Source organism: Salmo salar, chromosome 19, assembly GCF_965601325.2.
Source record: "Salmo salar chromosome 19, fSalSal1, whole genome shotgun sequence".
NCBI classification, from domain to species: Eukaryota; Metazoa; Chordata; class Actinopteri; order Salmoniformes; family Salmonidae; genus Salmo; species Salmo salar.
In genome coordinates this window covers 20,442,283-20,465,214 of record NC_138309.1, presented here as the reverse complement: position 1 = coordinate 20,465,214, position 22,932 = coordinate 20,442,283, and the positions used below count along the sequence as shown (strand labels likewise).

Sequence of the window (22,932 nt, the reverse complement as noted above, 5' to 3'; positions counted from 1 at the left end):
CAAACAACGGAATCTGATGAGGGAAAAACAAGCTATTGTACAGTTTGGGGATATGGTTTCAGTAATTGTTTTACTTAGCTTTTCCAGGACTGGCTTTTCTTAGAAAGACTGGCTTTTCTTAGAAAGAATACTGATTTATTGTTGGTGCGGATAATTTGGACAAAACCAAATCCTAATTTGGCGACTCCAAATCCCCCGTAATCTATTATTAAATAATTAGATAATTGTGGGGCAGTCTTGAAGCGTCTGTTACAGATTTGGCTTGAGATGGTAACCGATGGTGACTCAAGAAACCGAGACGGTAAATTAGGAGCTCTTTCTTTATGGAGCTCAGTCTTGATGATCACCAGACCATTGTATTTGAGTTGTCAGATCATTGCAACTAAAAGATACCCATATCAACCCCATCACGTTACACATGTGGCATGGGATATAGTAGCCTAAAGGCTAAACTAATAAGCCACATTTGTTACAAATTAAACTGTAATTTTGAACAAACAACCTATTTCAAAATGAAGACTGGTAGACCAGCTTTCAAGGAAAGCCAGTGGTAGCCTATTGCCACTAGGTGAGACTATTGACCACCAGATGGCATGCCAGGAATAGCCTATCGTCCATCAAAGTTGGCAGGCAGGCAGGGTGGGAGAACCGACCAACCCAGCGCTCACAAGCGATAGCACCACCGCAGAGTGAAAACGAGGCGGGGGATTGGGAATACAGAGCTAGCGTACTCGAGTCGCATACCGGAGCAGCTAAGATCACTGATATATCTGGAGGAAAAGTGCCGTACAAAACAACCGCCGTTGGCCGGTTTATTCTTTGAAGAGAAAGACGATACCGTTAAAAAGGTGTGTAGGCTTACGTTACATCAGTCATCGCAAGACCGCAGATAGTTATTGGTTACTTCCAGAGTTACCTTGTTGTAATGCATAGTTGCAAAACGACTGTCTACCTTTTGTTTCTTCGTCCTCGAGTTCCTTCAGAGGGGTGCATTAAAGCCTACTGTTGTTGTGGTGTAGCAACATAAATATATTTATAAACGTGAGCTCTGTTTTGATATTTAGGCTACAACGCACACAATCATGGCAAAGGAGGCGGGGGTTGTTTTGTCGTTGGGTGATATTGGGGTGCCAATATTGTTTTGGTTGTACGTGTGTTTCACTGGCTACATTTTTGTACAACGCATTGCGTTCTTAGCATAGGTAGCCTACAATTGGTAAGCAAATTATTCCTAACAGGTCTAATAGTTTGATATTAATCACATGTGTCAAATGTTTCTTAAAGGGGTCATTTTTCCTCAGCTTTGTCTGCACCACAACTAACGTTAGTGGCTATTAGTGGCGCTAGCCAGACTTTCCTGGTTTGGGAATGAGCGTTTCTGTCTAGTCGGGGTCTTTTGTTGAAATTGAATATGGATTAAACTCCTTTTGTTGTATTTCAATGGTGCTTTTCCATCTAGACTTACCACCACACCAGCGTGTCGCCAGTGTTTTATGTTAATGTTAGCTCTAGTGTTATTGTGTTTCCATCAGGGAGTTATGGAATAAAAGACTGGCGAGCAGAATCAACAACCTCCATCATTCAAGACTGTTGCTTTGTGAAACGGTGTTAAAGTTCACAGTTGGCCATTGTTACGTAAATGAAAGCTGAAAAGTACCCAAGACCTTGCCTTGGCTCCAAGTCAGAGCAGGTCTGCTAGAGCCTAGTTGCATGGTTTTTAGTGTCCATTACTGGGCGTTACAGGAAAGCCCCATAGAAACCACCGCCATAGATTTATAAACTAACAATTTTTTCTTGGCGATACTTTCTTCGTTTTTGATTCGGTTAAATGTCCGTTTCCAGTTGCAGGTGGTTCTACAAAAAAACAGCCCAAACTCAAAGATATTAAATCCATGTTTTTGCTTTGCCAAGTTGTTGAATGCAATGCTTCTTTGCACTATTACTTATCCTCATCCACACGCGAATTTACAACTACAATTGGAAAACATTTGAACAGCAGTAGGCCTATATGCACATGTTGTTGGCTACCGTACAGCCTTGGTGACATCTGTTATTCTGTTTCCAATAGAACTACTGGGACAAAGGCATGTAGAATCTCAGTGTTGTGGTGCTTGCGTGGCCAGCGATGCGCAGATGTGTGAAAATGAAAGCATAGTTAATGTTCCTTACATAATGATAATCCATCCATCATCCTCAGACCCTAGGACAGGTCCCCCAGTTTGTCCGATTTGTTTCTTTCTAATAATAGGATATATTGTTCTACATAATAATTTCCAGCGATCCATTTAGTGTGTGGCTGTGGATGGAGGGCGAGATCGTCACAATAAGCAGATGCTTATTAAGATCATGGGTGTCAAACAGATTTTGCCCTTCGGGCCGCATTCAGTCTTCAATGAGTTCCGGAGGGCTGCACTGAACACGGGTTATATTTCATCCCCTTCAAAGTTTTGAAAAAATTGTCTTCTAGCCATCGTTTTTCGAATTTGATGTTCCCTGACTGTCTAGTTTTCATTTCGGTGATTATTAGCGAGCTCTGGACACAGTCAAGAAACTGTATGAATGTATGCCCCATGGGCCATATGTTTGACTCCCCTGCTTTAGATCTTATCATGGGGCGCTTATAAGTCTTATTGTTGCAGAGCCTACAGGTGAACTGGCATGCAACGGAACATCAAGATAAGCATGAATAATACCCTATTATATGCGGTATAAAAGAGGGTAATCAACAAGTGGTCTCGTATTTTGGAGCTCATTCAATAGGATGAGACCTCCCAAAGGTGAGCCATTGCCATTTTGAAAGGCATTTTTACTTGTCTGCCGTTTTGATTTTAATCAATAACAGAGCAACTAGTTGGCTTATATTGCTTAAAGACTGACTGTATTTTGTTCTTCTTGGAGTAGAGAATTTATCTGAGATGGATTGCAATTCCCTGTTTCCTGTTTCACAGCCTGCCACAGAAATTAATGACACATCACAGTCGGAGTTTGCGTCCCAAATAGCACCCTATTCCCTATATACAATAGCACCCTATTCCCTATATACTGCACTACTTTTGACCAGGGCCCATAGGGGAAATAAGGTTCTATTTGGGATGCAGACAGAGAGAGGAGAGTCAGCCTTCAAAAACACTGTTACTCAATCTGTCAGTTTGAATGTTTCCCAGAAGTCAGCCGTATTTACAGTTAGCTGTAGTTTAGAATGGGTTGATTTATGTGTCGGAAGTAATGCTTCGGCTCCATCACCAGAGTTTTCTTATCTGGGTTTTGTGGTTTGTTGTGGGTTTGATTGACACCTCTTCCATAAAAGTCATCCATCCTTCTTCCATGATAGGTGAACTGTAGGGATTCTTCAATAAAGTATTTTTGTTGTCATTCAACAAGAGCCTGTTTTCATGCACATTTTTTCATTGAGAAATACTGCACCAAACATGTTAGTTAGATGTAAAATTGCGTGAAGAAGATATCCTCTGCAAAAACCTTAATTAATAACCAATTTCTTGATTCTGAGATGCTGGCCTTCATAGCAGAGTTCCTGTGTCTGTGTTCTTTTGCCCATCTTAATCTTTTATCTTTATTGGTCAGTCTGAGATATGGCTTTTTCTTTGCAACTCTGCCTAGAAGGCCAGCATCCCGGAGTCGCCTCTTCACTGTTGACATTGAGACTGGTGTTTAGCGGGTACTATTTAATGAAGCTGTCAGTTGAGAACTTGTGAGGCATCTGTTTCTCAAACTAGACACTCTAATGTACTTGTCCTCTTGCTCAGTTGTGCACCAGGGCCTCCCACTCCTCTTTTTATTCTGGTTAGAGCCAGTTTGCGCTGTTCTGTGAAGGGACAAGTACACATTGTACCTGATCTTCAGTTTCTTGGCAATTTCTCACATGGAATAGCCTTCATTTCTCAGAACAAGAATAGACTGACGAGTTTCAGAAGAAAGTTATTTGTTTCTGGCCATTTTGAGCCTGTAATCGAACCCACAAATGCTGATGCTTCAGATACTCAATTAGTCTAAAGAAGGACCGTTTGTATTGCTTCTTTAATCAGAACAACAGTTTTCAGCTGTGCTAACATTGCAAAATGTTTTTCTAATTATCAATTAGCCTTTTAAAATGATAAACTTGGATTAGCTAACACAACGTGCCATTGGAACACAGGAGTGATGGTTGCTGATAATGGGCCTCTGTACGCCTATGTAGATATTCCATACAAAATCAGCCGTTTCCAGCTACAATATTCATTTACAACATTAACAATGTTTACACTGTATTTCTGATCAATTTGATGTTGTTTTAATGGACAAAAAATTTGCTTTTCTTTCAAAAACAAGGACATTTCTAAGTGACCCCAAACTTTTGAACGGTAGTGTATATACACACTGTATATACAGTTGAAGTCGGAAGCTTACATACACTTAGGTTGGCGTCATTAAAACTCGTTTTTCAACCACTCCACAAATTTCTTGTTAACAAACTATAGTTTTGGCAAGTCGGTTAGGACATCTACTTTGTGCATGACACAAGTAATTTTTCCAACAATTGTTTACAGACAGATTATTTAAATTATAATTCACTCTATCACAATTCCAGTGGGTCTGAAGTTTACATACACTAAGTTGACTGTGCCTTTAAATAGCTTGGAAAATTCCAGAAAATTATGTCATGGCTTTAGAAGCTTCTGATAGGCTAATTGACATAATTTGAGTCAATTGGAGGTTTACCTGTGGATGTATTTCAAGGCCTACCTTCAAACTCAGTACCTCTTTGCTTGACATCATGGGAAAATCAAAAGAAATGTGGCAAGACCTCAGAAAAACAATTGTAGACCTCCACAAGTCTGGTTCATCCTTGGGAGCAATTTCCAAACGCCTGAAGGTACCACGTTCATCTGTACAAACAACAGTACGCAAGTATTAACACCTTGGCACCACGCAGCCATCATACCGCTCAGGAAGGAGTCGCGTTCTGTCTCCTAGAGATGAACGTACTTTGGTGTGAAAAGTGCAAATCAATCCCAGAACAACAGCAGAGGACCTTGTGAAGATGCTGGAGGAAACATGTACAAAAGTATCTATATCCACAGTAAAACAAGTCCTATATCGACATAACCTGAAATGCCGCTCAGCAAGGAAGAAGCCACTGCTCCAAAACCGCCATAAAAAGCCAGACTACGGTTTGTAACTGCACATGGGGAGGAAGATAGTACTTTTTGGAGAAATGGCCTCTGGTCTGATATAAAAAAAATAGAACTGTTTGGCTATAATGACCATTGTTATGTTTGGAGTAAAAAGGAGGAGGCTTGCAAGCCGAAGAACACCATCCCAACCGTGAAGCACAGGGGTGGCAGCATCATGTGTTGGGGGTGCTTCACAAAATAGATGGCATCATGAGGCAGGAAAATTATGTGGATATTTTGAAGCAACATCTCAAGACATCAGTCAGGAAGTTAAAGCTTGGTCACAAATGGGTCTTCCAAATGGACAATGACCTCAAGCATACTTCCAAAGTTGTGGCAAAATGGCTTAAGGACATCAAAGTCAAGGTATTGGAGTGGCCATCACAAAGCCCTAACCTCAAACCTATAGAAAATGTGTTGGCAGAACTGAAAAAGAGTGTGTGAGCAAGGAGGCCTACAAACCTGACTCAGTTACACCAGCTCTGTCAGGGGGAATCTGCCAAAATTCACCCAACTTATTGTGGGAAGCTTGTGGAAGGCTACCCAAAATGTTTGACCCAAGTTAAACAATTTAAAGGCAACGACACTCAATTAGTATTTGGTAGATGTAAACTGCTGACCCACTGGGAATGTGATGAAAGAAATAAAAGCTGAAATAAATCATTGTCTCTACTATTATTCTGACATTTCACATTCTTAAAATAAAGTGATCCAAACTGACCTAAGAAAGGGAATGTTTATTAGGACTAAATGTCAGGAATTGTGAAAAACTGAGTTTATATGTATTTGGCTAAGGTGTATGTAAACTTCCGACTTCAACTGTATATGGCCATTAAGGCCAGATCATTCTTCAAGATGTTCATAGATGACCAGCAGGGTCAAATAATAAACACAGTGGTTGTTGAGAGTGCAAAAGTTCAGCACCTCAGGAGTGAATGTCAGTTGGCTTTTCATAGCCGAGCATTCAGAGGTCAAAACAGCAGGTGCGGGAGAGAGAGGCTGGAAAACAGCAGATCCGGGACAAGGTATCACGTCTGGGGAATAGGTCAGGGTTCCATAGCCGCAGCCTGTTGCTCAGGTGGCTGAGGTCCTGTGCATAGTTACATGGATTGTTAAACTTTGAAATCAGTGGTCTTTGTTTGGCATGCATTTTAAAGGGAAAAAATACTTCTGTTAAGTATTTCCTTTACTGTGGAATTGCTCTGTAGTAGATCATCCTGATAGGTGTACAGTCACCGCTCTGTGATATAGCCTATTCTCTGCCACTCACACTCTCTCCCAGACCACTGTAACTACCAGATATCTATTCTTGGTAGGAGGCTGTTGTGTCCTCTGCCACCGTGGCTAAATGTGTGCGTTCATATCCCTTTACATACGAGGGACCATCCTCTATATAGACACAGCATAGACTCATGCCTCAGAAAAGCACCTGCCTTTTCCTGCCTCTTTGGGATGTCAGACAGACTGCAGCGGATGCTATTTAAAGGAGCATAAAGATAATCTGACACAAGGGAGTTATGGATGGAAGCTACTCTGGCAGGGGAGCCCCTGAACCTTGCATTGATGTTGATGGGTATTTCTAGGTGATATGTCAGGGGATTTTCAATGTCAGATACTGTAGATCACTGACAGTGCTTCCAAACCAGAGGAAGACCCAGTTCCCAGTCAAAAAAACAAGGGGAGGAGGGTCTTGGCTGTCACTAGATGCAGTAAAATGTGAATGAAGTAAGGGATTTTGTGTCATCTGAGAAACCGAAGGAAATAGCTAGCTCCAGTCAGAGGATTAAATATTCCAAATAAGGTTTTGGTGCCAGTAGGCTACTGTTTTTGCTATATTTATAGTAGACCTATATTAGTAATACTATATGCAACTATGGCCATTTTAGGCTTTATTAAGGACAGTGTTTTTCTCTGCCGTTGTCATCTGATCACAAGAAGGCTCTGTATGTGTGTGGGTTTAGGTGATTGGGGTCAGGCTGGCCTCACCTGTGTTCCTTTGATGTTAGTTGAGGTTTCCGCTGTGGATTTCCTATCCAGTCATATCTGTAACCGCAGCCATCGCTTTCTGTTTCTGATCCTGTGGGTTTAAAGCTGGTTTTGAAAATGAGTGAATTGGCACCTGTTTGATCTTCACTTACTGAAAATAGCTTGTGACATCATGCTAGTGTTGTCTGAGAGACACTTGTGGAATGAAGTGCGTAGTAAAGTAGGATTTAAAGGCGAGTGTTGTTGTGGTGAATAATAGTGTCTGTTTGTGATGGATTACATTAAAGGTAAAATCCCATTCAGACAGAGGGCTGTAAAGTACCGTCTTTATGCAGGGTCTGGGTGGTCGGAATGGGGTAGGGGGTAGAAATGAAGTCCTTAGCCTGTGATGAAAGAAGGTACCAACCTTGGAGAACAATAATAGTCTTTGGTAGGTTCAGGTTTTAACTTGATTTGTCCCAGAGGTCAATTGGCTTTGGTTTAGCATAAAACCGCTAAATAATGCCGTCAAAAATTAAACCTGAACTGAAACCTTCCTATTTTCTTCTCCCTGCAGTCTAGCTGATCCCCAGTGAGAGATGTGGATCCCCCCACCCCTCCAATGCTGAGCACCAATAGAGGTCAAAGGTTGACAAGGTTAGAAGGGGTCAACACCATCATGGCTGACAGAGATGGGCATAGCGGCGGGGTGGATGTGCCCACCATCGCCCCAGGCCAGGTGTACGTGGAGGTGGAGTACGACTATGAGTACACTGCCAAGGACAAGCTGATCTCCATCAGGCAGGGGGAGTGCTACATGCTGGTCAGGAAGACCAACGAGGACTGGTGGCAGGTGAGGAAGGAGGAGGGGATGAAAGCCTTCTATGTCCCAGCACAGTATGTCAGGGAAGTGCGCCGGGCGCTCATGCCCCCTCAGAAGCCTCTCGTGTCGTGCGGGATTGGTGGGATGAGTGGGGCGGTCCGTGTGAAGCCTACAGTTCTGGATATATGCAGAGCGTCCAATGAGAACCTCAACAACAGGCCGCCTCAGGAGATGTCTAGTTTTGGGCGTCCGTCGCCCTCCTCCACGCCGTCGCCCTTTCCGGTGCACGTCACCCCGCCCACTCTGCCCAAGGACGCCAACCAGAACCCGGGCAGCCCGCGGCACAGCAAGCCCCCTGGTGTAGCCGAGCTGGTGCTCCTACACAACAACAATAACCATCACCACAGCAACAACTCCACGTTACCACGGATGCGGGCGGACTCTCCGCCCCCCAGGGCCCCTTACAACGACCATAAAAACCACCAGGGAAGTCATGATACAGACCAGACCCCCTCCTCTTCTGGCGACTCCCCGGGGGAGGGGTCGGAGACGCTCCGGAACGACTCGGAGTCTGGAGACGACCTAAGTAGCAGCTCTGCTGAACACATGCAGGTAAGAGACAGTATGATGAACATGCTGTTGTTAAATGGGAACCGACACACCCATGATTATTACAGCCCTTTCTCTATCCAGCATCCTCTTTTCTCCCTTGCTCTCTTTTTCATCCATGTCCCTGGCTAGCTTGAAGACATTAGCTGATGAGTGTCCTCCTTCCCATCTCTCTCTCTCCTCTCTCTCTCCCTCCTGTCAGATTACATTTTGATTGATTGAGGGTCTTTCCTCCACTGTCTCCTGTGGAGCTGCCTTCATTCATCAGCCCCCATGGACAATGCTGTTTTATTCCATCCCATTGCCTTGAATACTTTTGGCCTCATTTGCCAGATCTGACAAGAGCAGCAACAGTTGCTGCAGGTGCTTATTAATAAAGGTGGAGGGTAGATTCTCCTCTGTACGTGTTGGGCCATTTAAAGACTAAATGGGGTGTTCATAGTACCACTGTTAAATCTGAAGGTCCTGTAATTGAGTGTGGTTGTCGGACCTACACGGGACTGACACTGGAGTGATATGCTGATCCATGAAGCAGGTGTCTGGTTTTGGATGTAGTTGCTGTTGAGGTCAGTTTTGAGGGGTCAACTTCAACAGTGAAATATAGTGCTGATGAGTTTGGAGCCTAAACTTTCCTTTGTACCAACAGGCCTCTCTCTCTCAGCAAGAGGATAGAATGGCTCTGGGAGCCTCCAAGTCTAGAGCAGAGGGCAATGGGAGTCTCAGTTGAGTGTCCACCTCACCAACAGCATGTGTGTAACTCACAGACCTCACCAAGGTTGATCATGTAGGACTCCTCCTCCCACCTCCATTATGACTCATTATCATCATCAGACATCATCGGGAGAGGCCCGGATCATTCGGTCTGTCTGCGGTGTAAATTAATGAACCTGTGAAAAAAATGACAAGAGGAGTCCCTCCTGTGAAGGAGGTGGTGGTCTACAGAAGGAGCAGATGGATTTGGGAGCATTTTGTGGGTTCTTTCTAAATTCAGGCTGAGGGTAGATTATGTGAAGGTTCTTTGTCGAGGAGGAGGCAGAAGGCGGCTGAGGAACAAAGAGAGGGTCTGGGCTTGAATAGAAACTAGGTCATATCAGCTGAGGATCAGTCTTCTCTGCTCTGTCGCCCCACTGTGTGTGTGTGTGTGTGTGTGTGTGTGTGTGTGTGTGTGTGTGTGTGTGTGTGTGTGTGTGTGTGTGCGCACAAAGAGTGAAATCCATGTGCTAGGGGTTAGAGGAGAGAGAGAGAATGGAACCAATGGTCTGCAGACCATGACAACAAGATTTGAATGTTTTTTGTTGTAAAACAATGATGAAATCCCAACCAGCTGCATGCAAAATGATGTTCTGTCTAATTCACCAGAATTAATTTCATGCTTGTCAAATTGGTGACCATAATCATACACATTTGCCCCGGTCATTTACATGTTACTTGTGCATCAAGGGGTTTTTGTCATAATTATTTTGACAGATTGTAGTGGGTAGTGGAAACTGAGCGTATGCCTAGCCCACGGCAAATTGGCTCAGCCAGTGAACCGCAGAGCTCGCTCACTGTCTGGTCAGGTGAAACCCGCTCCATGTCATTTCGTGGCCAGTTGCCATGCAGGTGATTGGCCCTGCAGTGCAACCAACCAACACTTTCAATTCCTGTGTCATTGTAGGGTTACAGCAAAGAAGTGTGTATGTGAAGCAAAGCACTTTGAGCTGAGACATTTACTAGAAGCCTCTTTTCCCCTTTTTCTATCCATCCCTTCCTTCTCTCTACTCCCTTGCTTGTATCCCTTCCTTCCCTCTACTCCCCTGCACGTATCCCCTCCTTCCCTCTCCTCCCTTGCCTGTATCCCCTCATTCCCCTCCTCCCTTGCCTGTATCCCTTCCTTCCCTCTACCCCCTTTGCCTTTATCCTTCTCCCTCCATGGGACAGAGAATCAGGGAATGTGTGTGAGGATTTGTCAGTGACAAGCTAGCCTGAGCCTGTGCCAGTGCCAGCTCGTCTCCCTAGCCTAAATTGATTTGATCAGATCAGTGAAGGATAGTAAACCTCTGTGTGTTACCATATTCTCCCTACCCTAATTCCCTTCTCTGTAGGGCTCTGTTAGGCCAGTTGTAGCTATAGGATCAGGTGGCCCACATTTCTCTGGTTGATACACAGCTTTGGTCCGATGGGTTCGTTGGCAATGTCACCCTTGAATCCCCCCCCCCCCCCCCCACCCCCCCCCCCACCCCTTCCTTGCTCTTCTAAAAGCACAGCTCCTATGCTCTTAAAGGATTGTCAAAATAAACCTCTTTCCTTACTGCTCAAGACCCTGACTGGCATCCGTATGGAGTGGTATTTCAGTTCTTTAAAGGACATGTGGGCCACCCTGTACTGCGGCCAAGCTTTACCATTTTTAAAGCTTGTTATTTTTCACTTGTCTGTACTAGGTTATTTTTGTAGCACATTGTGTGTCATGTGTATCATATACGAGACCCAATCAACAGCCTTCCCTGTAGCTCAGTTGGTAGAGCATGGTGTTTGCAACGCCAGGGTTGTGGGTTCGATTCCCACGGGGGGCCAGCACAGGAAAAAAAAATAATTATGAAATGAAATGTATGCATTCACTACTGTAAGTCGCTCTGGATAAGAGCGTCTGCTAAATGACTAAAATGTAAATGTAGACATCATATATCACTATCTGTAGACAGCCTAGTGGTTAAGAGCGTTGGGCCAGTAACGAAAGATCGCTGGTTCAAATTCCCGAGCCGGCAAGGTGGAAAAACTGCCTTTCTGCCCTTGAGTAAGGCAGTTGGCAGAGGGGTTGGGGTTGGTTCAGAGGGTTTGGTGTTGGTTCAGAGGGGTTGGGTTAAATTAGGTTGAAAGCATTTAGTTGTGCAACTGACTAGATATCTCCTTTCTGTTCTCTCTGGGTCTGTCATTCTCTCTCTCTCTTCCTTCCCCTTCCCCCAATGTGTCATTGAGTAGAGAGAGAATGAGGTAGACATTGCTTCATGGCGCTGTTGTTTGTCTGTGGCTTTGCCTTCTGGTGCCAGCCAGGCAGTGGAACTTGTTGGCTGCTTGCCTTGCTCTGCCTGAGACAACCCCCACTCTTTTCTGCCCATCAGACAAAACAATCTCTGAGAGGTGTGAGCGCATGTACGCCGTACAATGGCGAAATGTGACTCCTATTTTACTCTGTAGCCCAGCATTCTTGATTGGACTATTCTGCAAGATGCTCTTTGGTTCCCAAATTCGTGATTGTATAAATCTAATAAAACAACGCTTAACCCTGCGATGTTTAAGGCTAGAAACAAGTGGTCAAATGCCAGAGGAAGACTCGACTCTGCACATGGAGATATATTTGACCTTCTAATGTCGAGGAGTCTTTTACAAAAAAAGTAATTATATTTTTTCTTTTTTTACTGTAATAAAAAAAAGGGATGCGTGTGAATGGGAAAAGGGAGGCCCTGGGAATTGTTTCTGGGGAACCGCTGCTCTAATATAGAATATAGATACCCCTGCCATGTGCACCACCATGTGTAGCTAATGCAGGGATAGTAAAGGGACCATATTGAGAAGCATGTCTATCAGCCCTGAAAAGAACCACATATCGCATGTCTTTATGACAGCAACTCCCAATTTATTTATTTTATCCATTTCACCTTTATTTAACCAGGTAGGCTAGTTGAGAACAAGTTTTCATTTGCAACTGCGACCTGGCCAAGATAAAGCGTAGCAATTCGACACATACAACAACACAGAGTTACACATGGAATAAACAAAACATACAGTCAATAATACAGTAGAACAAAAGAAAACAAAAAGTCTATATACAGTGAGTGCAAATGAAGTAAGTTAAGGCAATAAATAGGCCATGGTGGCGAAGTAATTACAATATAGCAATTAAACACTGGAATGGTAGATGTGCAGAAGATGAATGTGCAAGTAGAGATACTGGGGTGCAAAGGAACAAGATAAATAAATAAATAAATAAATAAATAAATAAATAAATACAGTATGGGGATGAGGTAGGTAGATAGATGGGCTGTTTACAGGTGGGCTATGTACAGGTGCAGTGATCTGTGAGCTGCTCTGACAGCTGGTGCTTAAACCTAGTGAGGGATTTTTGCAGTTCGTTCCAGTCATTGGCAGCAGAGAATTGGAAGGAAAGACGACCAAAGGAGGAATTGGCTTTGGGGGTGACCAGTGAGATATACCTGCTGGAGCGCATGCTACGTGTGGGTGCTGCTATGGTGACCAGTGAGCTGAGATAAGGCGGGGCTTTACCTAGCAGAGACTTGTAGATGACCTGTAGCCAGTGGGTTTGGTGACGAGTATGAAGCGAGGGCCAACCAACGAGAGCGTACAGATCGCAATGGTGGGTAGTGTATGGGGCTTTGGTGACAAAACGGATGGCACTGTGATAGACTGCATCCAGTTTGTTGAGTAGAGTGTTGGAGGCTATTTTATAGATGACATCACCGAAGTCGAGGATCGGTAGGATGGTCAGTTTTACGAGGGTGTGTTTGGCAGCATGAGTGAAGGATGCTTTGTTGCCAAATAGGAAGCCGATTCTAGATTTAATTTTGGATTGGAGATTCTTAACCTCTTGGGGCTAGGTGGGACGCTAGCGTGCCACCTGTGGTGCACTCCATCAACAGCAGGTGCATTTCAAGAGCGGCAAATTTGAATCCAAATAAATGTCAAAATTCAAATTTTTCAAAAATACAACTATGTTACACCATTTGAAAGATAAACATCTCCTTAATCTAACCACGTTTTACGATTTCAAAAAGGTTTTACGGCGAAAGCATAAATTTAGAGTATGTTAGGACAGTACATTTACAAGAGTTGTGTGTAATGTTTTGTCAAGTCAAAGACAGGGTCACCAAAACCATAAAACCAGCTAAAATGATACACTAACCTTTTACAATCTCCATCAGATGACACTCCTAGGACATTATGTTAGACAATGCATGCATTTTTAGTTCTATCAAGTTCATATTTATATACAAAAACAGCGTTTTACTATGGCATTGATGTTGAGGAAATCGTTTCCCTCCAATAACCGGCAGTCAAGTCAGCGTCACAAATTAAATAATTAAAATTAGAAAACATTGGTAAAATATTATATTGTCATTTAAAGAATTATAGATTTACATCTTTTGAACGCAATCAACTTGCCAGATTTAAAAATAACCTTACTGGGAAATCACACTTTGCAATAATCTGAGCACTGTGCCCAGAAAAATACGCGTTGCGATACAGACTAGACGTCATGTTGGGGAGATCTAAAATCGAAAATACTATGTAAATAATCCATTACCTTTGATTCTCTTCATCAGATGTCACTTCCAGGTATCACAGGTCCATAACGAATGTAGTTTTGTTCAAAAAAGCTCATCATTTATGTCCAAAAATCTCCGTCTCGTTAGCACATGATGTAAGCCAGCCGGACTTCTCGTCATGAACGAGGGGAAAAAATATATTTCCGTTCGTTCAAACATGTCAAACGTTGTATAGCATAAATCATTAGGGCCTTTTTTAACCAGAACATGAATAATATTCAAGGTGGACGAATGCATAGCCTTTTATAACGTATTGGAACGAGGGTACCCAACATGAAGTAGCGCGCCAGGTGTCTAATGGGACATCACCGTTCCATGGCTCTTGTTCGGTCAGATCTCCCTCCAGAAGACTCAAAACACTTTGTAAAGGCTGGTGACATCTAGTGGAAGCAATAGGAAGTGCCAAAATATTCCTAAACCCCTGTGTTTTTCAATGGGATAGGTTTAAAATCAATACAACACATCAGGTATCCACTTCCTGTCAGAAAATGTCTCAGGGTTTTGCCTGCCAAATGAGTTCTGTTATACTCACAGACACCATTCAAACAGTTTTGGAAACTTTAGAGTGTTTTCTATCCATATATAATAAGTATATGCATATTCTAGTTACTGGGTAGGATTAGTAACCAGATTAAATCGGGTACATTTTTTTTATCCAGACGTGCAAATGCTGCCCCCTAGACCCAACAGGTTAATGTGAGTCTGGAAGGAGAGTTTACAGTCTAACCAGACACCCAGGTATTTGTAGTTGTCCACGTATTCTAAGTCAGAGCCGTCCAGAGTAGTGATGCTGGACGGGCGTGCAGGTGCAGGCCGTAATTGATTGAATAGCATGCATTTAGTTTTACCTGCGTTTTAAGAGCAGTTGGAGGCGGACAGAGAGTTGTATGGCATTGAAGCTCGTCTGGAGGTTAGTTTTACAGTGTCCAAAGAGGGGCCAGAAGTATACAGAATGCTGTTGTCTGCGTAGAGGTGGATCAGAGAATCACCAGCAGCAAGAACAACATCATTGATGTATACAGAGAAGCGAGTCGGCCCGAGAATTGAACCCTGTGGCACACCCATAGAGACTGCCAGAGGTCTGGACAACAGGCCCTCCGATTTGACACACTGAACTCTATCAGAAAAGGTCGATGAATACGGCTGCACAGTAATGTCTCTAATCTATGGCGTTTATGATGTCGTTTTGGTCCTTGAGCGTGGCTGAGGTGCACCCATGACCAGCTCTGAAACCAGATTGCATAGCGGAGAAGGTACGGTGGGATTCGAAATGGTCTGTAATCTGTTTGTTAACTTGGCTTTCGAAGACCTTAGAAAGACAGGGTAGGATAGATATAGGTCTGTAACAGTTTGGGTCAAGAGTGTCTCCCCCTTTGAAGAGGGGGATGATCGCAGCAGCTTTCCAATCTTTGGGAATCTCAGACGATACGAAAGAGAGGTTGAACAGGCTAGTAATAGGGGTTGCAACAATTTCGGCAGATCATTTTAGAATGAGAGGGTCCAGATTGTCTAGCCCGGCTGATTTGTATGGGTCCAGATTTTGCAGCTCTTTCAGAACATCAACTATCTGGATTTGGGTGAAGGAGAAATGGTGCGGGCTTTGGCGGGTTGCAGTGGAGGGTGCCGGGCAGTTGACCGGGGTAGGGGTAGCCAGGTGGAAAGCATGGCCAGCCGTAGAGAAATGCTTATTGAAATTCTCAATTATAGTGGATTTATCGGTGGTAAGTGTTTCCTAGCCTCAGAGCAGTGGGCAGCTGGAAGGAGGTGCTCTTATTCTCCATGGACTTTACAGTGTCCCAGAACTTTTTTGAGTTTGTACTACAGGATGCAAATTTTTGTTTGAAAAAGCTAGCCTTAGCTTTTCTAACTGCCTGTGTATATTTGTTCCTAACTTCCCTGAAAAGTTGCATATCACGGGGGCTATTCGATGCTAATGCAGAACGCCACAGGATGTTTTTGTGCTGGTCATGGGCAGACAGGTCTGGAGTGAACCAAGGACTATATCTGTTCCTAGTTCTACATTTTTTGAATGGGGCATGCTTATTTAAGGAGGTGAGGAAGGCACTTTTAAAGAATAGCCAGGCATCATCTACTGACGGGATGAGGTCAGTCATTCCAGAATACCCCAGCCAGATCGATTAGAAAGGCCTGCTCGCAGAAGCATTTGACAGTGATGAGGGGTGGACGTTTGGTCGCAGGCCCATTACAGATGCAGGCAATGAGGCAGTGATCGCTGAGATCTTGATTGAAAACAGCAGAGGTGTGTTTGGAGGGCGAGATAGTTAGGATGACATCTATGAGGGTGCCCGTGTTTACGGATTTGGGGTTGTACCTGGTAGGTTCATTGATAATTTGTGTGAGATTGAGGGCATCAAGCTTAGATTGTAGGATGGCCGGGGTGTTAAGCATGTCCCAGTTTAGGTCACCTAGTAGCACGAGCTCAGAAGATAGATGGGGGCAATCAATTCACATATGGTATCAAGGGCACAGCTGGGTGCAGAGGGAGGTCTATAGCAAGCGGCAACAGTGAGAGACTTGTTTCTGGAAAGGTGAATTTTTTTAAGTAGAAGCTCAAATTGTTTGGGTACAGACTTGGATAGTAATACAGAACTCTGCAGGCTCTCTTTGCAGTAGATTGCAACACTGCCCCCTTTGGCAGTTTTATCTTGGTGGAAAATGGTATAGTTAGCTATAGTTGGTGCCCCAATGGAAGGTGCACCACCACTTTGTCTATCGAATATCCTCGACTTCCAGGCTTTGTTCAGCAACACAAATGGCGTATATGACATAACTTGAATGAAACTGTATACAGGAGTATATCTGTGGAAAAGGAACAACTGGTCTGAGCTGTCCCAAGGTCAGATCTATGAATTTCCATCTGCCTTTACGTATGCTGTGTTAATCTGCTAGCGGTACTCTCATCTGATCTGGGTGCATCCCAAGTGGCACACTATTCCCATGGATCCCAGGGATGCACTCAGATCAGATGAACACAGCATACATACTGTATGTAGTGCACTGCGTTTGACCAGAACACTATGGGTGCACTATATAGGAATAGGGTGCATTTCTGAGACCGAAGGCCAGACAGACATGGTTGTTTCAAGTAATCAATATCAGTGGTACTATAAAAAACGTAATGTAGAACAAAAACACACAAATTAGAAATAAGAAGAACACGAGATCGTAAGTTAGCTATATACAGTGCGTTCGGAAAAGTATTCAGACCCCTCGACTTTTTCCACATTTTGTTATGTTACAGCCTTATTCTAAAATGTATTATATTTTTTTTTTCCCCCTCATCAATCTACACACAATACCCCATAATGACAAAGCGAAAACAGGATTTTATACATTGTTGTAAATGTATTGCATAAAAAACTGAAATACCTTTATTTACATAAGTATTCAGTCCTTTTGCTATGAGACTTGAAATTGAGGTCAGGTGCATCCGGTTTCCATTGACCATCCTTGAGAGAATGCCAAGAGTGTGCAAAGCCGTCACGGCAAAGGGTGGCTACTTTTGAAGAATATAAAATATATTTTGATTTAACACTTTTTTTTGGTTACTAAATTATTCCGTATGTGTTATTTCATAGTTTTGATGTCTTCACTATTATTCTACAATGTAGAAAATAGTAAAACATAAAGAAAAACCCTTGAATGAGCAGGTGTGTCCAAACTTTTGACTGGTACTGTATATATCATTCTTTTTTGAGGGGATGCACAAAACAATTTCGGCAACTGGGATCTTGATCCAGGAGGGGATTGAATGTCTCTGCTGTAACCGAGAAGCTTGATGTTGACATCTAGCAAGTTAGCAAACCAAATGCATAGCTGGAGCCCTGAGCTCGATATCATTTATTGGACACATCTTAGATTTCTTATAGTTATACTTTTAGTTATAAGCAGTGGTGTAGCACTCACCCCGGCAGCCCCAACAAGGAATTGAAAATAATTTTGAAATACCCCGGTATACGGTGTATCGCCCAAGCCTAGTCTTAGTGGTCTGGGATGATGGAGTTGTGTGCCATAACCAGCCTTTCAAAGCACTTCATGATTACAGATGTTAGTCCTGGATGGTAGTCATTGTGGCTGGTAGCCTTCGAGTTCTTGTGAACAGGTATGATGGTGGTCAGCTTGAGACGTGGGGATTACAGACTGGGATAGAAAATGACCGTGAATATGCCTGCCGGCTGTTCTGCGCATTCTCTGAGAACTCGCCCTTGAATACCGTCTGGCCCTGCGGCCTTGCGAGTGTTGACCTGATTAAAAACCTTAATCAAGTCAACCTCGGAGAGCGAGATCACCCAGTCCCCTGGGTCGGCGGGAGTCCTCATGCATGGCTCTATGTTGTTTTTGTCGAAGTGTGCATAAAATGCATTCAGTTCGTCTGGAAGGGAGGCATTGTTGGGCAGATCATGGTTTGGGTCTTAATTTGTAATCCGTAATGGACTGTAGCCCTGCCACATGCAACGGGCGTCAGAGCCTCTGTAATAGGATTCCACGTTGTTCCTATATTGTCCTTTTGCTTGTTTAAAGGCTCTGCAGAGGTCGTAGTGGGACTTCTTGAACTTGTTTGTATCCTCAGCCGTAGCATCGGGGTTGGCTGCGATAGCCCTGTGTGCTGTAGCCCTGTCCTTTAGTTTAGTGCCAACATTGGTGTTAATCCAGGGCTTTTGATTGGGGAAGCAGTAAACCTTCACTAATGACGCCGGTGACGGGGGTGGTTAGCTCGTTGACGCTATCGACGGAGTCCCAGGACACATTCCAGTTGGCTCTAGCAAAGCGGTCCTGTAGCATAGCCTACGGAGGACGCTAGAGCTAGCACACCATTTGCTGTACCACTCTCTCGATTTACCTGAATTCAATGTCCTGTCCGCTCGGTGAATGGAGACTCATCGAGTTAGATAGCCACGGTATCTTGTCCGAAAGCCATGTTTCAGAAAGGCAGGGGAATATTGAAATTACGAGAGTCCCATTGATAGCAATTATCAAGTGACTTTACCTTCAATAAACCAACATTGGCCAATAGAATGAAGGGAAGCAATGGCTGGTTTTCCCTTCGATATTAATCTTGCAAGGACTCCCCTTCTCCTGCCACTTTTTCGCTGGTGTTTCCTCTTGGGGACCCTGAAACTTGGGTCGGAATTAACTTTGGTCAACTCGGGCATAACCGCTCATACAAAAGTGACTCACCTTTCAGCCAGGTAAATGTCTATGGCAACGAATCTTTCAGAACTAACCTACTACGGGGCAGGCTAACTCGCGGTTAACTCCACTTACCCTGAATGAAATTACTCAGCCGTGAGTTGAGGACCAATGAAATCAGATTCCCTCCCTCTCACAAAGATTACGTCATTATCCCCTTCATTTGAGGAAGACGACTCATTCAGTATTTCATTGTATTAATCAAATCAAAATGTTTGTTAAAATGTGTCACATTACACATTTAGTAATGACAGAATGCATTTTAAACTTCACGCAATATGACACTTCTGTATGAATAATATCAATAGGAGTGAGAAAAAAGGTGCTCGTGCATTGATAAACACATCAAAGCATACCAAAGATGGCATTAACGATAAGTAATAAAATAAAGATGGCACTTCTAAAAGCCTATTTCACATCATAGCCTGCTTCCATTGTTATTTTAAATCTAATTGTATTGGTTATGTACACATATTTTGCAGATGTTATCGTGGGTGTAGCGAAATGCATATGTTCTAGCTCCAACAGTGCAGTAATACCTAACTATACAAAACAATACACATAAATCCTCCCCAAAAAAGGAATTAAGAAATATATACATTTTAGAATGAGCAATGTCACCCCAGTCCGGAATATAAATGTATATGATGATGTGTATAGACATTATGGACAGTATAGAAAAGGTGTGTACAGTAGTAGTTATATAGTATGAGCCTTTAGTAGAATACAGTATATACACTGAGTTTACAAAACATTAGGAACACCTTCCTAATATTGAGTTGCACCCCCTTTTGTCCTCAGAATGGACTACGAGGTGTCAAAAGCATTCCACAGGGATGCCGGCCCATGTTGACTTCAATGCTTCCAACAGTTATCAAGTTGGCTGGATGTCCTTTGGGTGTTGGACCATTCTTGATACACACGGGAAACTGTTGAATGTGTGAAACCCAGCAGCGTTGCAGTTCTTGACACTCAAACCGGTGCTCCTGGAACCTACTACCATACTCCGTTCAATGGCACTTAAATATTTTCACCCTCTGAATGGCACACATACACAATCCATGTCTCAATTGTCTTGAGGCTTAAAAATCCTCCCTGTCATCTACACGGATTTGAAATGGATTTAACAGGTGACATCAATAAGGGATCATAGACTGACCAGGTGAATCCAGGGGAAAGATATGTCATGGAAAGAGCAGTTTTTCCTAATGTTTTGAACACTCGGTGTACATATGATCTGGGTAAAACAGTATGTACATAGGGCAGGAGTCTCGGAGGTGCAGGGTTGAGTACCGGATGGTAGCTGGCTAGTAACCGTGATAAAGTTCAGAGCAGGGTACAGTGCTTAAGCCAGTTAGCGGTGACTATTTAACAGTCTGATGGCCTGGAAGAAGCTGTTTTTCAGTCTCTCGGTCCCTACTTTGATGCACCTGTACTGTGTCCGGCTTCTAGATGGGAACGGGGTGAACAGGCCATGGATCGGGTAGATGGGGCCCTTGAGGATCTTCTTGGCCTTCCTGTGACACCAGGTGCTGTAGATGTCCTGGAGGTTAGATCGTGTGCCCCCGTTGATGCGTGGAGAGCCCTGCGGGTGCAGACGGTGCACAACAGGCCTACTGTTGCGTCTTCTGCAAACCATATGATTGAGTTAGAGACCTGCATGGCCACGCAGTCATGGGTGAACAGGGAATACAGGGGGGGCTGAGCGCGCACCCTTGTGGGGCCCCCGTGTTGAGGATCAGCATAGCGGAGGTGCTGTTGCCTACCTTGACCACCTGGGGTCGACCCGTCAGGAAATCCAAGACCCAGTTGCACAGGGCAGGTTCAGACCAAGGGCCTCAAGCTTAGTTATGAGCTTGGAGGGCACAATGGTGTTAAAGGCTGAGCTGTAGTTGATGTACAGCATTCTTACATAGGTATTCCTCTAGTCCAGATGGGATAGGGCAGTGTGCAGTGTGATGGAAATTGCATCATCCGTGTATCCATTGGTGTAGTGGGTCTAGGGTGTCGGGTAAGGTGGAGGTGATATGATCCTTGGACTGTTTGTACTCGTCCATGTTCGCAGTCACCTAGCCATGGTTAAATGCAGTGGTTTGCGCTTTCAGTTTTGCGCGAATGCTGCTATTTATCCATGGTTTTTGGTTTCGATAAGCTCTAATCGTCACAATGGGAACAACCTCCACTATGCACTTCCTGATGTACTCCGTCACTGAGTCAGTGTATACGTCAATGTTATTCTCAGAGGCAACCCGGAACGTATCCTAGTCTGTGTGGTCAAAACTATTTTGAAGCATAGATTCCGATTAGTCAGACCAACATTGAACAGTCCTTGCCACGGTTACTTCCTGTTTGAGTTTCTGCTTATAGGTAGGGAGGAGCAGAATGGAGGCGTGATCTGATTTGCCGAATGTAGGATGGGGGAAGGCCTTGTAGCCATCCCGGAAGGGGGAGTAGCAATTGTTAAGAATTCTGGATGATTGAGTAACGCAGGCAATGTGTTGATATAACTTCGGTAGCGTGTTCCACAGATTTGCTTTAATAAAGTCCCCATCTACAATGAATGCGGCCTCAGGATATGCGGTTTCTAATTTGCACAAAGTCCAGTGTAGTTCCTTAACATTCGTCGCGGTGTCGGCTTAACCCTTGTGTTGTCTTAAGGGTAAAAAGTGACCCGCCACTATGTTTAACAGCAGAGAAAGCCCCCTAAATTATATTTTTTCAACTTGAAATTTGATGACTTTTCCTAGAGTGACCACAACATTAGAAAAAGTGAAACATCGCCTTTGTTCATATTTCCATGAAAGCTGTACACCACCAGGGTACAAAGATTGTCTTATGGTCATTTTTGACCCAGCAGTTATAAAATAACACCACAAAGACACACACACACACACACACACACACACACACACACGTGAAATTGAGATTGTGTGTTACTGATTAAGCTCAGCCAGCAGCTCCTGAAGAGGAAAATCACCATGGTTAGCACAGTTAGAAAGAACAAGCCTGAGCTCCCTGAACTCCTCGCAACAAGGGGGAGAGAGGCCTTCTCCTCAAAGTTTGCCTTCACCCCCACCACCGCTCTAGTTTCTTACCTCCCAAAGAGGAAAAAGAATGTGGTCCTCCTGACCACACTGCACAAAACGGCTGAGATATGTGATCGTGAGGACAGGAAGCCAGCCATCATCCTGGACTACAACCACAACAAAGGAGGCGTGGACAATCTGGACAAGGTGATTGGAACTTACAGCTGCAGGAGGATGACTGCCCGCTGGCCCCTGGTCATCTTCGAAAACATCATTGATGTGTCCTCATTCAATGCCTTCGTGATATGGAACAAGATCAACCCTACCTGGATGCCTGATAAGCAGAACAAGAGGAGGGTGTTCCTGGAGCAGCTGGGAAGGCACTTGTAACCCCACACATTCAAAGAAGGGAGCGCCTCCCCCGCACAGCAGCCTCTGCAGCACTTGTGAAAGCTGTTCAGGGGGCTAAATCTTCTCCTGATCCACCTGAGGCTGCAGCTGGGGCAGGCAAGAGGACAGGATGCCAATTCTGCCCCCCAAAGGACTGTAAAACAAATACTATGTGCTGCACATGTGAGAAATACATCTGCAAAGTCCATGTACACACTTGCATACTGTCCTATATGTGCTAATTAGAGTTGATTGATTTATGTTCTTCATGTTTTTGTTTTGTATCTATTTTATTTTAATTTATTGTTGTTGTTTATACACCTTGTGGGTGGGGCAATGGTTAAAAAATGGGAGGACTAGTATTTTGTTGTTGAATTCTTCATTGTACATTATATAAGAATATATCACTGTTGTCA

At 43.8% G+C, this 22,932-nt stretch overlaps 1 protein-coding gene across 5 annotated transcripts in view; it reads left to right on the top strand.

Annotated features, from left to right (window-relative positions):
- The first annotated feature begins 543 nt into the window (after positions 1–543).
- The window catches only part of LOC106578559 (rho GTPase-activating protein 12), a 110,889-nt gene continuing 88,500 nt past the window's right edge, over positions 544–22,932 (top strand). Inside the window, exons 1-2 of one of the 5 annotated variants that reach the window (XM_014157542.3) lie at positions 544–848; positions 7,714–8,571. In XM_014157542.3, the coding sequence (XP_014013017.1) occupies positions 7,759–8,571 (813 nt within the window). In that variant the 5' untranslated portion in view covers positions 544–848; positions 7,714–7,758. The remainder of the gene's footprint in view (positions 849–7,713; positions 8,572–22,932) is intronic. The other 4 variants (XM_014157543.3, XM_014157538.3, XM_014157540.3 and 1 more) reach the window with 4 other exon arrangements.